The 17334-nt window shown below is 37.4% G+C and overlaps 1 protein-coding gene across 1 annotated transcript; it reads right to left on the reverse strand.

Moving 5' to 3' along the window:
* Positions 1 to 978: 978 nt before the first annotated feature.
* On the reverse strand, positions 979 to 1614 carry LOC139127688 (carbohydrate sulfotransferase 1-like). Its single transcript, XM_070693591.1, has one exon. It carries the CDS (start codon positions 1612 to 1614, stop codon positions 979 to 981), a length of 636 nt encoding a protein of 211 aa, XP_070549692.1.
* Positions 1615 to 17334: the final 15720 nt, after the last annotated feature.

The following is a 17334-nucleotide window of genomic DNA, read 5'->3' on the forward strand; positions in this document are numbered from 1 at the left end:
GTTCAATTGAACGCCGTCTCAAATATCAATTGCCTGTTTTATTCTTCCAAAATGTAATTATTTTTTTATGACAGAGATAACGATACCACACTGATAATAATATGCTGTGCAAAGTCAAAAAAGATCTGCTTTTGAGAAAGCCGATGCAAAGTTATTTTTGCGTGTAAAATATTTCAGTTCAATTTTCTTGTTGTAAATCTGTATTATTTTATTCATTAATTGTTGAATATAAATGATAGTAAATAAAATGTGTTTTTGTACTGTCATTTCTTGTGTTTCACTTTTGCAAGTATGTCTTACATATGAATTTATTTGATGAAATTGTAAATTATTTGGACATATGCGAATTTTGAACTTGCAAATTTTAAAATATATTACATGGACTGAATGGAAATTTTGAATTGTGCTTTTTATGTCAATCATTATGAAGAATCGTTAAACAGCAGAATTTTGAAAACTAAAGAATTATGCAGAAATTTTTAGCAGCCTGAAATTATAAACCGTAAACTCAAACTTTTGATAAGGACATTTTGTAAAATAGTAGACAATTACAATGGAACTAACAAATTTATCATGTAAATACCTAAAAACCTCAAGATCAGAAAATCCCCAAAAAAGTCAGAAGATGTTTACTCTATTAACGTGCTTATGTACGTACTTTACATATGTACGGGGCTAAGTATCTGATGCATGCACTTTTTGTGTATGTATGTATGTATGTATGTATGTATGTATGTATGTATGTATGTATGTATGTATGTATGTATGTATGTATGTATGTATGTATGTATGTATGTATGTATGTATGTATGTATGTATGTATGTATGTATGTATGTATGTATGTATGTATGTATGTATGTATGTATGATGTATGTAGTATGTATGTATGTATGTATGTATACAGGTGTGCATGTAACTATGTAACAGTGCAACAATGTGAAAAAAAATGAACACAATCGCAAAATGCTTTACATTCTTCATTCGAAGAGCACGGGTTCTAATAATGATGCAGACGTGTTGATAAGCTCAGATTCCCGCTTGATGAGTTTGTACCCAAGTGCATGCATGACGTCATTGCACGCGCTTTGTACCATTTTTACATCGTCTATGCTTAAATCTGACCTCCAGGCCAGCGCCGTACTGGTCGAGTTTCTTTTCATGTCATGGGATCCCCTCTTTGCGTTCCCTTTACTCTGAGTATTGTCATCGATCCACTTCAGTACGTTTTCGGTTGCTTTAATTCCAAATGTTTCGTAAAGTTCCAAAGCCTTCTGCGTCACGTTCGTCACAACGTCCTCGTATCGTAGCATGATAATTCGTCTCCTCGCCCGCGATTGGGCGTTTCTGAAAACAGCTAGGTTGCGCTCAAGCCACTTGCAGTAGTCGTGCACGTTGTCAGGGTGAAGTTGGGTGGTAGTATCGTTCAAAGGCTTGGCGATACGGAGCTCGTACAATGTTTTATGCTTCGGGTTGATAAATTTGAAGTATTTTCTGGACGAGGCGACTGCCCTTGGGTCACGAGCGAGCAGTACCACCTTGAAATCGAAACACTCTTGGTGGAGCATCGGCATCAGATAGTTCAGATCTTCAACGCGTATGCTTTTAATGACCATGACGTCATACTTTGAGCATTGCTCTTTGAGGTAAGAAATTGAGACTTGTGTGCACCGTTTGAATTGTTTACATATCTTCTGCAAAGCCTTGCTTCGCGAGATATAAGCAGGCCACCTCCGAAATGATACACGTGGTAGGTTAAGAAATCACAACGATAGAAGTTGTGTAGTAATTCTGCCGACATATTGGCCCGAAAAGTTTCCGATATTACTTTCCTTTTCACCATATCAGGAACCACTCGCAGCGGCTCGAACAGGTAGAAAACATTCGGGTTCTGATTGAAAAGCTCGCCAATGAAAGTGGAGCCAGTCCGGGCCTTGGAGACGAAGAGCACCTGCTTTCTGGGAGTCGAGGTCGGACAAGCCGAGCATGGTGACGGCACCCTCTCTGAGCGTGTAGCCGTGGTATTTCCTGATACAAACACGCGAATCGCATAGCTGTTCGCGGCGATACGTTGCGGGTTATAGGATTTGCTGAAGACTGTGAAGAGGATAATGCAAGAAGCCGTGACGAGACAGGCTACCAAAAACAGCACATGCATTTTGAATATTGACGCCATCTCGCAAACGTAAAGGAGTTGCCACTCTCTCTTTCTCTTACCCTCTACCGCGTATTCCTACACTCTTATGAACCGACATCAAAGGTCCCCATGGAGTCTTTGTGCATTACCGCAAATAAAGTGTGCTTCTGATGTGTGTGCAAATCGATATAGAATTGAGATGGTGCTGTTAAAATTATTTGGTGTCAACAGCTGCCATATATGGAAATCCGGTCACGACATGCGACATGCGAAAGCGACCTGCGACTTCAAACTGCGACCTGCGTCCTGCGTGTTTGTCAAAATGCAACCTGCGACTTCTGGGTGCTCTGGCCCAGCTGGCACCTGCGAGTTTCAAACTGCGACCTGCGAGATCACGACCAGATCCATGATTTTAGGTATTTGGTGTTTATTGAGAGTATGAAAAGCAGTCACAAGTAATATCAGTGATAGGTGGTGTCATTTAGGAAAGAAATGAGCTGGGATGATACAGCTGTGTTGGCCAACGTGTTGTTCGGTTGCTTCCAAAGTCCGGTTTCAAAGGGACAATGCTCAACGGATCACCGATTTTCATGAATAAAATTTGTTTTGATAGGCCTACTTCAACAAGCATGTTGTTATATATGTTGGTTCCTAAAGTGGTGGCTATTTCACAGATCGAAATGACCTAGTTTAGGCCTAAGGGAGCCGTCATTATTTACGGCCGGGGGGGGTCGGAGGAATTGCTTTAGAAACTCCAGAATTTCGAGTAACCCCCCCTGCCAACTATGACGTGTTGAGTAACCCCCCTCATGTTAAGCTGATTTTTGAATAGCCATGCCATGTGTGATGTAGATTTGCTGTTGTTTAAATGAACCTGTCAGTATTCATTGCAATGATGGCAAAATTCTCACATTTGTATTCTTGTGGCAATATTTGCCACTTTTTGATCAAACTATCTTCTTCTTTGAAAGTGTTTATCCCATTACTTACAATTTGGTGCCCAGGTCATTATGAGGTGGACCACTTCATATATGCTCCAGTATAAGATTGATTTGCAGTCGAATATCTTAGTAACCATTCTGTAAGAATACAATGTTACTGTATGTGATTGCCAGCACTGAGTATTTCTATAAAATGGGAGTGCAGTGTCATTGACAGTTTTTTGTTGTCCTTTTCATGACATATCATTACATGTTTGTTTTTTTTACAAGTCTAAGTCATGACCATTTGTTTATCTTTTCTGATCACAGCTCCTTGCCAAAAGAAGGCACCAATGACAAAACATACAGACAGAAAAAATGTAGATATTTTGTCAAGGAAAGGATACAATAATTCAAATTAAGAGATAGACACCTGGAAAGCGTTAACCATTGTGGTGTCAGTAAGTCACATGTACAGAAGTGAACATCAAATCTTCAGCGATATTTTTTCCTTTGATGCGCCAAGACCTGAAAGTTCGTAGACCTGGAAACTGGACATGTTTAACAACCACGTGTTGAGCAATGAAACTTCATCAGATGAATGATCTGGCTGGTGGAATCAACTTAAACATGTACTCAGAGACTGTAGTGACGGTGATATAACTTAAAGTATGGAGGAATTCTTCTTGTATTAGTAACAAAAGTTTGTTTATTTTCTTTCTGTACATTTCTTAAACGTTTTAGATTAAGTTGTATAAGTTGTATACAATTCAGCATGTCATTTTCTTGTGGCACATGTAGCCAATGCAGCTGTTATTCTCAAAGTCTGCTTTCTTATTCAGTAGTTTAGAGAAGCAGAACTCGCTGGAGCTTTTGAAAATACAGATTACCAGATATGAACTGAATATGCTCACGTGTTTTACAACAGGTTCATTAATAGTAGTACGCTTCACAGAACAATAAGATATATGTTATCACTAAATGAAGCAGGTTTTTTTCAACATCGCACAGTACTCTCAGATTTTAATCACTAATTACAAAACTTTATTTAATATGCAAATGAGCTGTTAATTAACTTGACACTGCTCAATGCTTCATGGGACAATTAGATATCCATCAGATCAACATCTGTAGCAAGTTTCATCAAATTTAACGCTGTAATTTTGGAGTAATATCACTAATTACAAAGTTCATTAAATATGCAAATAAACCCTTAATTAACTTCACATAAGTAAATGCTCTACACCACAATTAGATATCTGTCGGATCAGTATCTGCAACAGATTTCATCACATTTGGTGCAGTTATTTTGGAGTTATGTCACTAATTACAAAACTTCGTAAATATGCAAATGACCTATTTGTTAACTTGACACTGCCAAATGCTTCTCAGTACAATTAGATATTTATCAAAACAGTATCTGTACCAAATTTCAAAGACTGGGAGCCGTAATTTCAGAATTATATATCTAATTTCAAAGTTCATTAAATATGCAAATGAACCCTTAATTAATTTCACACTACTTAATGCTTTACACTACAGTTAGATATCAGTCGGATCAGTATCTGCAACAGATTTCATCAAATTTGGTGAAGTTATATCGGAGTTATATGACTAATTACAAAACTTCATAAAATATGCAAATGACCTATTTATTAACTTGACACTGCCCAATGCTTCTAAGTATAATTAGATATATATCAGATCAATATTTGTTGCAAGTATCATCAAGTTTGGTGCAGTACTTTCGGAGTTATCTCACTAATTACAAAGTTCATTAAATATGCAAATAAACCCTTAATTAAGTTCACACAAGTAAATGCTCTACACCACAATTAGATATCAGTCGGATCAGTATCTGCAACAGATTTCATCACATTTGGTGAAGTTATATCAGAGTTATATGACTAATTACAAAACTTCATAAAATATGCAAATGACCTATTTATTAACTTGACACTGCCCAATGCTTCTAAGTATAATTAGATATATATCAGATCAATATTTGTTGCAAGTATCATCAAGTTTGGTGCAGTAATTTCGGAGTTATCTCACTAATAACAAAAGTTCATTAAATATGCAAATGAGAAGGTAATTGACATGACACTCACAGCATCATCATAATGTTCTGAGATTGTCATCTGTGAAAAGTTTCATGAAATTTTGTGCAGTATTTCTTGATATATGTCCACACTGTCATTACCGTCTCCATAGGGAAACCATTATACGGAAAAAAAACGATATTGCATAACTTCATTAATATGCAAGCCACACTAACCAAAATCTAATCAGTTCTTGCAAGTAGCATATGGTACCTGTCTACCAAATCTGACTTGAATCCGTTCAGGCGTTTTTGAGTTATCGTGTAAACAGACAGACAGACACACACACACACACACACTAACACACACACACACACACACACACACACGGACAGACAGACAGACATCGCTATGACAATAGCCCACGTGTTTACACACGTGAGCTAAAAATGGTGTTATTTGGCGGCATTTGGGGAGTATTTTTTCAGATTTTTTCGTGTAAAAAACTCACAGGAACAGAAATCTGAGACAGTATTCCAAAACTTATATTCCAGTTCACTGATCACCATGAAGATTACATTTTTTGAAAATGAAAACTAGCGACAGACATACATTTATTCCCATTAATATTATTCATTATTATTTTCCTGCAATACAAAATGGTTTTGTTGTCAAGGAATTCCACTGGTTTTAAACTTTATAGAATAGGAATTAGCTGGTTTTACACATTTTCCCCTATCGGTAACCTATACAATGTAGAATATAGAAAGCAGACGTTTCTCATGAATGATCGGGCAAGTATATCAATCTTTAATCAGGAAATACTGACAAATGTACTCAGTACTAGCCTCTAACTTAAAAACTATCTACTGTTGATTGAACAATCAGAGTGCTCAATTCAGGGTGTTTTATTTACATTAGGGGACGTTTCCATCTAAAAAACAATGCATATTCAATGCACATTCACCCCTTGAAATAGGGGTTTCAAGGGGTATGGAGCTCCTAATTAAAGTTATTTGCCGTCTGGTAAGCTGTTTGCAATATGTGATTAGAGATAGCGATTAAGTGGGTGTACAGGGAAGACATCTTTGCCTTATACACTTCACTCAAACAGATAATCGTTCGCCTTGAACTTCTTTGAACATTGTAACCTAATTTTCACAGAAAAGGACATATAAATATACTAAAAACCATATGTTAGTTCAAATTAATAAAAGTAGGAACAAATCCGATGTCCTGAAATGATAATACTGTTGTCAAGGTTTACACGAGACTGAGTTGTGCAGCTTCACTGTACAATACCTTGGCATAAAGTAGTACCGGCCAAGCTATTGGCATCTGAAGTTGTTGACTAAGCGTTATGTAATGTCTGATTATATCTGATATAACTACTTTAGATTGCATATTATCAGTGCAGAAAGAGCCCAAAAAAGTGCACTGTTTTTTAGATGCAAGCATCCCGTCATGACTCATAAAGCCTTGGTCACCAAATTCCAGAAACGAATGACAGCGCCGTAGTAAAGTACTGTCCAATCACAAGTGAACATGTCATATTCTGTAGACATCTGGTACATTTTAATATTCAAATTTGGTAACACAGCGGAAACCAGCTGCAACACAAAATCTGCTGTGCCCTAGGGCATTTATAGGATGTTTCATTACATTGGAAGGCTATTTCACAAATAAAAGTTTTAATTCATATCCTAAACATGTTACATTGACAAATGGGACGGTTGACGTAAACACATTGAAAACGAAAATATATCAGTTAGGGGCGATAGTTTTTAAGTCGGATAAAACCCTCGTACTCGGACTCTTCTGGTAAATAAAGTCCAACAGTACGATAACATGTCTCGGCCTGCGGCCTCGACATTTTATCGTTGGGTTGGACTTTATATACCAGAAGAGCCCTCGTACTTGGGCTTTATCCTATACATAAGGCTTGCCATGTCGAAAAGCTGATCATTCTCGTCTGAAGATCACAATAAGGTGAAACACTTAGTGTAATGAGATTTTAGTTTCTACTTGAAACCACCTGTATTTATATATATATATATATATATATATATATATATATATATATATATATATATATATATATATATATATATATATATATATATATATATATATTGTGTGTGTGTACATATACCGGGTATGAACATACATATCTCAAGCATACATATTGCTGTTCTTTACTATTATTGTTGTATTAATTCATAACTTCACTAAATGCTTCAGTACATATTGTGGCATCGCCCTTCGATCGCTTAGTATTTTATCACTTGAATTTAGCTTTTACTGTGACCTATAGTAACCCCTTCGTGAGAACGATTCCCTTGTTTATCTTTGAGACTCTTTTGATGTAACCGTTCATCCGCCTTTAGTGAATGTATTGTTTTGACAACTGCTTAAGGCATTAGCATTGACCGGACGCTATGTTGACAGATGTACTGATGGGAGCGACCTTTCGTGTCTTTCACATCTGCCGGCTGTCGTTAGTTAATTATAGATGCACACCAAAGTCATGACAATATGTATAGGATAAAGCCCGAGTACGAGGGCTCTTCTGGTATATAAAGTCCAACCCAACGATAAAATGTCGAGGCCGCAGGCCGAGACATTTTATCGTAGGGTTGGACTTTATATACCAGAAGAGCCCGAGTACGAGGGTTTTATCCGACTTAAAACTATCGCCCCTAACTGATATATTTTCGTTTTCAATGTGTTTACGTCAACCGTCCCCTTTGTCAATGTAACATGTTTAGGATATGAATTAAAACTTTTATTTGTGAAATAGCCTTCCAATGTAATGGAACGTCCTATAAATGCCCTAGGGCATGTTATATAAATGCCCTAGGGCACAGCAGATTTTGTGTTGCAGCTGGTTTCCACTGTGTTACCAAATTTGAATATTAAAACGTACCAGTTGTCTACAGAATATGACATGTTCACTTTTGATTGGACATTACTTTACTACGGCGCTGTCATTCGTTTCTGGAATTTGGTGACCAAGGCTTTATGAGTAAATAAAACACCCTGAATTGAGCACTCTGATTGGTCAATCAACAGTAGATAGTTTTTAAGCAGATTTAGAGAAGATTTAAGTTGTACACTTTCTAGACAGAGAGGCACTTTACTTCTCTTTTTGACGCATTCCTGTACAGAGATGTAGACGCTCTGAGACTTTGACGTACCGACTTTAGTGAGAAGCCCAGTCTGTTTGACTGTGGTGGACCACGTCTTTGTAGAACCCGTTGAGAAACTGTTGCGACGCCGAGACGACATTGACCGTGACCGACGCCTATTATTAGGCTAGTGTGAGACATAGAAGTTTTACCGTGTAACTTATATTACGCAGCTCAATAAAGTGCTTCGACTTAGAGTATATTCGTGTATCAGTAGCCGTCTCTACTACCGGACGTTCCTTGCTACACAGTGAAAGTACCCGACGATAGCTACATCACAAAGACGCTACGTGACTATATCAAAAAAATTGACTAGCCCCCCCCTTCTTGTTCTCCACATTTTAGCGACCCCCCTTGTAGCTTTCGATTTTTTGAGTGACCCGCCCTCAGATTCCTCCAACACCCCCAGGTCATAAATAATGACGGCTCCCTAAAGAAGTATTCTGTGGTTGTTGTACCATGCACCCCACCCAGCCCTAGACATTATTTATCTCGCAGTTTGTAAGTCGCAGGTCGAGTCGCAGGTCGCAGTTTGACAAACACGTAGAACGCAGGTCGCTGTTGTGAAGTCGCAGGTTACACCTAGGTCTAAATGCCGAAGTCGCAGGTCTCATGTTTCACACTCGCAGGACGCAGGTCGCAGTTTTGAAGTCGCAGGTCGCATGTCGTGACCGGATTTCCATAGCCATACGTTTCTACAGCGTAGCGTCACGCATTTTAATTCATAAACCATAGACATTTACAATATCGGAAGACAGCAAAATATTATCAGCTTATAGCAAATATAAAAATAAGTGTAATAAATGAGGAAAATTAAACATCGCATGATACGTGACTCATTTGGAATTAACCCACTTTGCACCGACCATCATTGCACCGTCTGTGACACCCGATACGTGTTAGCGGCACAGCTAATAACCCTCATACATCTATTTAATCTCCATTCATATACACCAACCACAATTTTTATGCATCCATAAAAAAAGTAATATCGTCCATAATTTCAGTAAAATATACCAAATGTGATGGAAACACCAACCATTATTTTTTAAACGCAGTGGCCATAAATCTAATTAAAAATGCAACTATAAGTGTAATACTGATTCAGCGATAATTGTTATACATTCATGACGTCATCGCCACTCAAGAATTGGCGCATGAACTATTTTTCATTTAAATGTGTAATTATGTACTTCGTTCTGTTTTCGACGGTTGATTGGTATTTCACAAACGAAATATTCATAACATCGCTGATTTAAAGCATTCCCGTTCATTATGACATCGTTTGGTAAAAGAACATACGCATGCATAAAAGAATGCACATGTCTCACCGCCATATAGCTTTCTTTAATTTTTACATAAACATAGTTGTTTTCCGCTTATTCATTGAGGTTGTTACATTTAAGAGCGTGAGGAACAATAAAGCTAGTTTTGTTCTTTTGAATTGTTACAGTAGTATTAAATTTTGGTTGAAACAAAGGCATTTTCACGGGTTTGTCTATTGTTAATCGTGATTTGGCATAATGGGATGTTATGGAGAGCCACATGGCGATACGCCCTTAAATTGCACTGCATTGACCTTTTCGCGCGATTCTAGTTACCTATCATTTCATTTGTGGTTTGCTTTAACGTGCTTTTCAAATCCTCTATCATCGTACCGTTAATCGTTTGATTTATATTGTATTCCCATGTTTCACAGCTTTGGGTTTTGTGTTTGCCATTTGTATATCCTCAAGGGGGTTAGAATCGTGAAAGTCATGGTCGCCCTCAGCAGTGAATAGTATGTTGCAAAATTATTAGAAACGTGTCTTTTTGACATTTTTTTCCACATTGTACCCGGAAAATCATGACAGATCAACACTTTATTGATCTGCTTTCTCTCGGTTTGTACTGTGTCCTGCCATGAACTATTACACTTCACTTCCGTCTTCTGTCAGGATATTGCCATGGGGAAGGTCGTCTGGATATACATGAAAAGAGTAGAGACTCCGAGTCTTCAAAGTTAACGCCCGTTTATAATAAACATACGTGTAGAAGTTACATGTACATGTCGTCAGGGATATAGAGTTTTGAGGTAGCAGTGTCATATCTCCCCCCCCCCCTCCCGAGCTCGTACTCGTGTTCGTGCTCCTGAAATTATCGAAAGATTAATAAAAGCAATAAAGCACACCCAGCGACGGTATACAACGAGATTTTGACCAGTTCACTACATATATGCACGATCGACAGCGAGTGAATATAAGAAGTGAACTGGTCAAAATCTCGTGGTATACCGTCGCTGGGTATGATTTATTGCTATTATATCATATCAGTATATTGAAATTCTGGCATGGAACGTCAAAACAATATTTTGCTGTTTGCCAGGACAATATCGTGCTATATCGCGAATATGCCACGGTTCTTTTCGCGTCTCGACCGATCAGATCGCTGTATTTGCACCATCATATGCCTGTGATATAATGTTTGTTATACAACACTTAAAAGACGTGGTTTGATCAGACGATAGATATGAATTAAAGATAAGAACGATAAATCTAATGACCACAAACTTTGAACATCAATACAGCCATTGATCTTCAATGTACATGTCAAAATTCACAGTTATACCCTCTGTTGCACATTGCAGACCCATAATGTGTAATTCTCACGTTCATTCAATATCATTCAAACATATGCTGCGTCAAAACCTCGACAACATGATCCTAGTAATAGGTATTAAGCTTGTTCGTGCACTTTCCGATAATATCGTTTGTATCCAATTTGTATGCAAATCTACTGATTATTAAGATATTAAAGATTTAATTAATAATTTTACTGGTGCCGATGACCATATGATGCATTGGCCGCTATGTGAGATAAACTGTACCTTTTTTAGAATCAAATTACACTGTATCATCCAAGCGTGTTACCATGCGCCACTCTGATTGGAATAAAGCTCATTCCCGTGATCTTTGCTAAAATACTGTTTTAGCAGTGCTAAAATGGGCCCCTAAACCTGCATAGAAGGTTCATGCAGAAACAAATAAAGGGCGGGGCATTTACCTTGCATGGGAAATTTAGGAGGTGACTGATAAATATCTATATAATTAATAACTGGTTAATTAAATAAATAGTATTTTGGAAACACGGTTGTAGATTTTTTTTTTCATTCTCGATCTAAAAAATGATTCACTGCTCGTTTGGCTCTTGCTTTACTTGTCACTGTCACTTTTTGTCGTCTCCTTCACTGGAACTTAAGGCCAACAAAACCTGTTTCTTGTCACCGCACGCGTCATTTCAAAACTTGCGCGTCATTTACATAGTCATCAGGACAGCTATCCTTGTTTGCATGTCCAAAAATGCTGAAAAGAAAATGGAAGTAATGTGCAAATAGTGATAAAAGACAATAACTATTGCATCAATAGTGCCAAACCAGCATTGTTAGGAATAAAAAAAGGAAGGAGAAAAAGACTTTTGCTGAATGTCAAGGACTAGAAATATTTGTGGTTTAATGCGTGTGTTGTTGTCAATGTTGAATTCTGTACATGTGTGCGTGTTGTCGACTTAATCCCAACTTATAAAAGAATTAATGCTTGGTCTCGGGCGTTGATTTCCGACGTTCGATCTCTCAGACGGTCGTTTTCCAGCATTTGTTGCTTAAAGTAACGAGAATACCTAAAAACGACGACATAGACACACAAGTTGATATAATACAATAGTACTAACCCCTTGTAAACTCGATGTTTTATATATATAGTTGCTTATCGGCTTGTGTTATAGGTCGCGAATGTACCAGACTCTCGTGTGTTCCCACCTTAAGCTTCGGCGGAGGTCATTGCTTAATTTGAATAAACTGTATATCAAGAATATAGACCAGTACTTTGAACCTTGGAAAAGATTAAACGTAAAGTTTGTTTACCTCAATTCTTGTGTAAATTTGCAAAACATGTGTGTTAACGACAGGTTGTATAGTCTGAGACTCCATATTAAAACCAAATATGAACTGAATATGCTCACGTGTTTTACAACAGGTTCATTAATAGTAGTACGCTTCACAGAACATGAGATATATGTTATCACTATATGAAGCAGGTTTTTTTTTCAACTTCGCACAGTACTCTCAGAGTTTAATTATTAATTACAAAACTTTATTTAATATGCAAATGAGCTGTTAATTAACTTGACACTGCTCAAGCTTCATGGGACAATAAGATATTCATCAGATCAACATTTGTAGCACGTTTTATTTAATTTAATGCTGTAATTTTAGAGTAGTGTCACTAATTACAAAGTTCATTAAATATGCAAATAAACCCTAAATTAACTTGACACTGTTCAATGATTCATAGCACAATTAAATATTTATCAAATCAATATCTGTAGCACGTTTCACAAAATTTGGTGCCGAAATTTCAGAGTTATATACCTAATTAAAAATTTTATTAAATATGCAAATGAACCCTTAATTAACTTTACACTACTAAATGCTTTACAATAGTTAGATATCTGTCGTATCAGTATGTGCAGCAGTTTTCATGACGTTTGATGCAGTTATTTCGGAGTTATATGACTAATTATAAGACTTCATGAAATATGCAAATGACCTAACTATTAACTTGACACTGCCTTATGCTTCCAAGTATAATTAGATATATATCAGATCAATAGTTGTTGCAAGTATCATCAAGTTTGGTGCAGGAATTTCAGAGTTATCTCACTAATAAAAAAAGTTCATTAAATATGCAAATGAGAAGGTAATTGACATGACACTCACAGTATCATCATAATGTTCTTAGATTGTCATCTGTGAAAAGTTTCATGAAATTTTGTGCAGTATTTCTTGATATATGTCTACACTGTCATTACCGTCTCCATAGGGAAACCATTGTACGAAAAAAAACAATATTGCATAACTTCATTAATATGCAAGCCACACTTGCAAGTAGCATATGGTACCTGTGTACCAAATCTGACTTGAATCCGTTCAGGCGTTTTTGAGTTATCGTGTAAACAGACAGACAGACAGACAGACACACACATACACACTAACACAAACACACACACACACACACACACACACACACACGGACAGACAGTCAGACATCGCTATGACATTAGCCCACGTGTTTACACACGTGAGCTAATCACACTCCCTATACGTCATAGTATTGTTTTCGGCAGTGTGTTTATTTCCTCGAAACTCCGCAATTTGCGGTGCTTCTGTTAGACAGGCGATCCTGTCAGAACCTAATAATAACAATCATTGTCTATTTAGGTTCGAAGCGATTTGAATAGGCTGACACATCCTGTGGGTTACTGGAATGTGATCATTGTGACCCGTGTGGTTTAAGTCAGAAAAAAAAACCTCGGAGTTTCTTGTTTAGAATCGCCTCGGCCAACGCGAACGGCCTCGGCTATTTTAAACTAGATGGTAAACAGTAGAGTTTTCAAGGCATTTACGAGTTACTTTTTGTCGGGAGTTTGTTTTTGGGTATCCACCAAAACTAAGGTACCGCCAACTGGTAAATTTCATGAATTTCGCAAAATCACAAAACATGTTTTGAAGGCTGATATACCGATTTTTCGTATTTTTGACCTTGATCCAAAATTTGGAGGGGAACTGCCCTCCCACCGGCATACAAGGAAAATATGCCCTCCCACTTAATTTTTGATGGCCGCCGCCCTCAAGTATCTATAGTCTGCCCGCTCCCACAACATTTTAAGCTCCCCTGCCCTCTCCCCACTACTAAAATTTCCCATTGCCAACTAGATGCCTACTAGGCAACCCAGATCAACGCAAACCGTGGGAGCAGCTGGCAGTATAGCTTGGAACATTACTCCCCTCTAATTTAGGTGCTAAAACTCCCTCAAGTTCTATCAACCACGCCGCTTTCCCCTCCCTCTACGTATCTTCTGGTGCCCACTGTCAAAGGTTTTCTCACCGCCCACTGAAAATAGTGAAATTATAGATTTTTTCTCCCCGCCCGCTGATTAGTTTTGAAATTTGCCCGCCCGCCGAAAAACGAACACCTTTTTGCACGAACAGCTCAGTTGGCGGCACCTAAAAACTAAGGAGTTACGTTCGTTAGCCCCCGTTATATGATCGACTGCCCCTGATAACATGATCAACCGTCCTTGTTTTATGATGGACTTGGTGTAACTAAATCTAGCGACTGATACTATATTAAGTGACTCTCATGATAAGTCGAGCATCGAACTAGTAACGTTTGTCTTTTCTGTATTATAATCGGTATCTAAAAAGAAAGACCTCCATTAGCCACGGAACATCGGATATTAACCAAGCTCGTTCATGAATACGGTAAAGCAGGGGCTTGGATAAGCAACCGCTCCTTGATATCAATACTGACTATAGGGCCACAAAGGCTCGGCGGAATATCAAACCAATTTTCCCCTTACTGACAATCGGCCGACGTTGATGTTTCGGTCGTGTGCTTTGTGTTTTGAGTTAAGAAATACAGATTACATTTGTTTTGAAATAGAATATTTAAAAATCATCCGCTAATTGCGCGATGGATGCCTTCACATAAGTTGACATTTAATCTCCCGACAGCATTGTCACCTCCACGTGTTTTATTTCACATCTATTCTCAGATATGAACACTTTTTCCCGTGATTCCGTGTTGTCAGTGAATAATAACACAGTCTTAGTCCTTTGCTTGTGAGACTTCAAGCTTACTTTAATTGACTTAAAATCCCAGCTTGTTATGTTGTTTGTTGTGCCAACAAAAGCAATTAACACGACTGGAACCAATTTAGGATAATCGGATTTTCATATTTTGCAATTTTTTAAAAAGTGTTATATGCCATATAGCTGAAAGTTGCAATATCGCAAATTGTCCAAAAAAAGTGTGTAATATAAAAACAAAAGCAGACGAGATAACATTTGAAGATTAATCGACATTACTTCACCATCCAATTATCCCAAATTAGTTCAAATCGTGTTAATTTAAAAGACTCTGCACACATCAAAAAATTCATATCATTATTTATCGACCTTGGATCACAGTGCTAATTTCGTTCAAAATCCAATTATCGGTGAACGAAATATATGTTTGTGAACAGATTGACATGATTACTATAATTTTCGGTTATGCACTAGAACGGATAAAAAACACCAGATGCCGTGTACAATTATTATTTACGTTTCATCGGTAAATTATTGGGCTTCCAATGGTTGAAACAATTCTGTTTTCTCCGCTGTCGGTTGCACTGACACTATAAACGGTTTGCAAAATTATTACAAGAACCTTTCTCTGAATATAGCACTTCCTACTATAGATTTTAGCGTCAATACTGTCGACCATGTTTGATATGCAATGTGACTGCAACAGATACACGATTGAAATTTACAAATCTCTGCTGGAAATAATTTTCATGAAATCGCTTCAGTAATCAAATTGGATTGAAAGTATGGGAGAGAAGGATAGATAGAACTTATTCAATAGCATTTACTTGCGTCGGACACACTAGTGATACAGAATAATTGCGAGAACCCTTGTTTACAAGGAAGGGCCGTTTATATTCTTTTAAGGTAGTATGTGCCTCGAAAGTGAAGGACTTAAAAAACTTTTGCTCAAACGTTCCTTGAGGAATCTTTCAACCATTCTCATTCAAAATCAAGAATAAAAATTATGTGTCACCTTGAAAATTTTGGTACTAGGGAAACATATAACCCAATATTTACCGATATTTAAAATTCAAAATGGCCGCCATCTCTGTGTTAACTCTATGAAATAATTTTCGAATTTTGAGAAACTAAGGCGGCAAAAGTTTTCTTACACCAAGAGCTTTAAAATGAACCCCAACAAGTGGTATATCAGAACAGAATTGTGAAAGTTTGCGAGTCAAAATCAGTGTCCCCGAGGCGCGATCTACCTTAAAATGTCATGAAAAGCTTCCTACAAGCAGACCCTACATATTGTACACGCACCCACAAACCCGAATGGAAGTATCAGATGAACTACCATAACATGTAAACAACCTGTGTACACAATATATGTGTCTACCAAGGTGCAAGGTCACAAGCTATAACGGCCATCGATAATTATTACACTTTTACATGTCAGTCACATGAGGCAAACCGCGATAACCTCTGTTGTATTTTGTTCAGAGAGCTAAAAGAAGTTCATACAATTTATCCGCAAACCCATAAGGGATGTTACTACAGCCTAGCGACTGTGCGGTGACATCGATGAAACTTAATACACTCGACACAATGTCTGCTTATCTTCAAAACTCAGACGACACGCTCTGAAATACGAACGCAAAGCGTACAGTTCTAAATACTATATACAAAACACATCAGAAGTGTGAATAAATCTAACCTTACCTTGTTTTGGGTGACGAGCGGAAAGTTCTCTCGAATTTAAGGACTTGCTAATGTATAAAGTTCTTTGGGTGTGAATAATGGCTATATCGGCTTACATCGCCGACAGATCTAGACAAGCCACTGGGAAAATAAATCAGTCCCCCTGGGGTCGGAAGGAAGGTTTTTTTTTGTGCAACGGTTTACCTTATTTGATTTGATTAATTTTGACTGTGATATTTCAAATAAAGATATCAACTCCAAACCGTCTGATTGCTTTCTTTATTACTACAAGTAATTTATTTTACTACGTGTTTGACGGCTGTGGTGTTGACTTAATCAATTAATCCGCTGATACGGACAGCGGATTAGCAAGTTGGTAATGTTTTCGAGCAATTACAGTGGTGTATACACAAGTTGGAGAGGAGATAAGAACTTGTCGGTAATATATAAAGCAGTCAGACGGTGTGGAGTCGAAATCTTTATTTGAAATACCATAGTTCAGTCAAAATTAATACAATTACTTGTAGTGATAAAGAAAGTATGTATGTATGTATGTATGTATGTATGTATGTATGTATGTATGTATGTATGTATGTATGTATGTATGTATGTATGTATGTATGTATGTATGTATGTATGTATGTATGTATGTATGTATGTATGTATACAGGTGTGCATGTAACTATGTAACAGTGTAACAATGTGAAAAAATGAACACAATTGCAAAATGTTTTACATTCT

This window comes from Ptychodera flava, chromosome 3, assembly GCF_041260155.1.
Source record: "Ptychodera flava strain L36383 chromosome 3, AS_Pfla_20210202, whole genome shotgun sequence".
NCBI lineage: Eukaryota > Metazoa > Hemichordata > Enteropneusta > Ptychoderidae > Ptychodera > Ptychodera flava.

Bases quoted from the DNA above. Each gene is read 5' to 3' on its own strand.
- LOC139127688 (XM_070693591.1), bottom strand. From the start codon at position 1,614: ATGGTCATTAAAAGCATACGCGTTGAAGATCTGAACTATCTGATGCCG.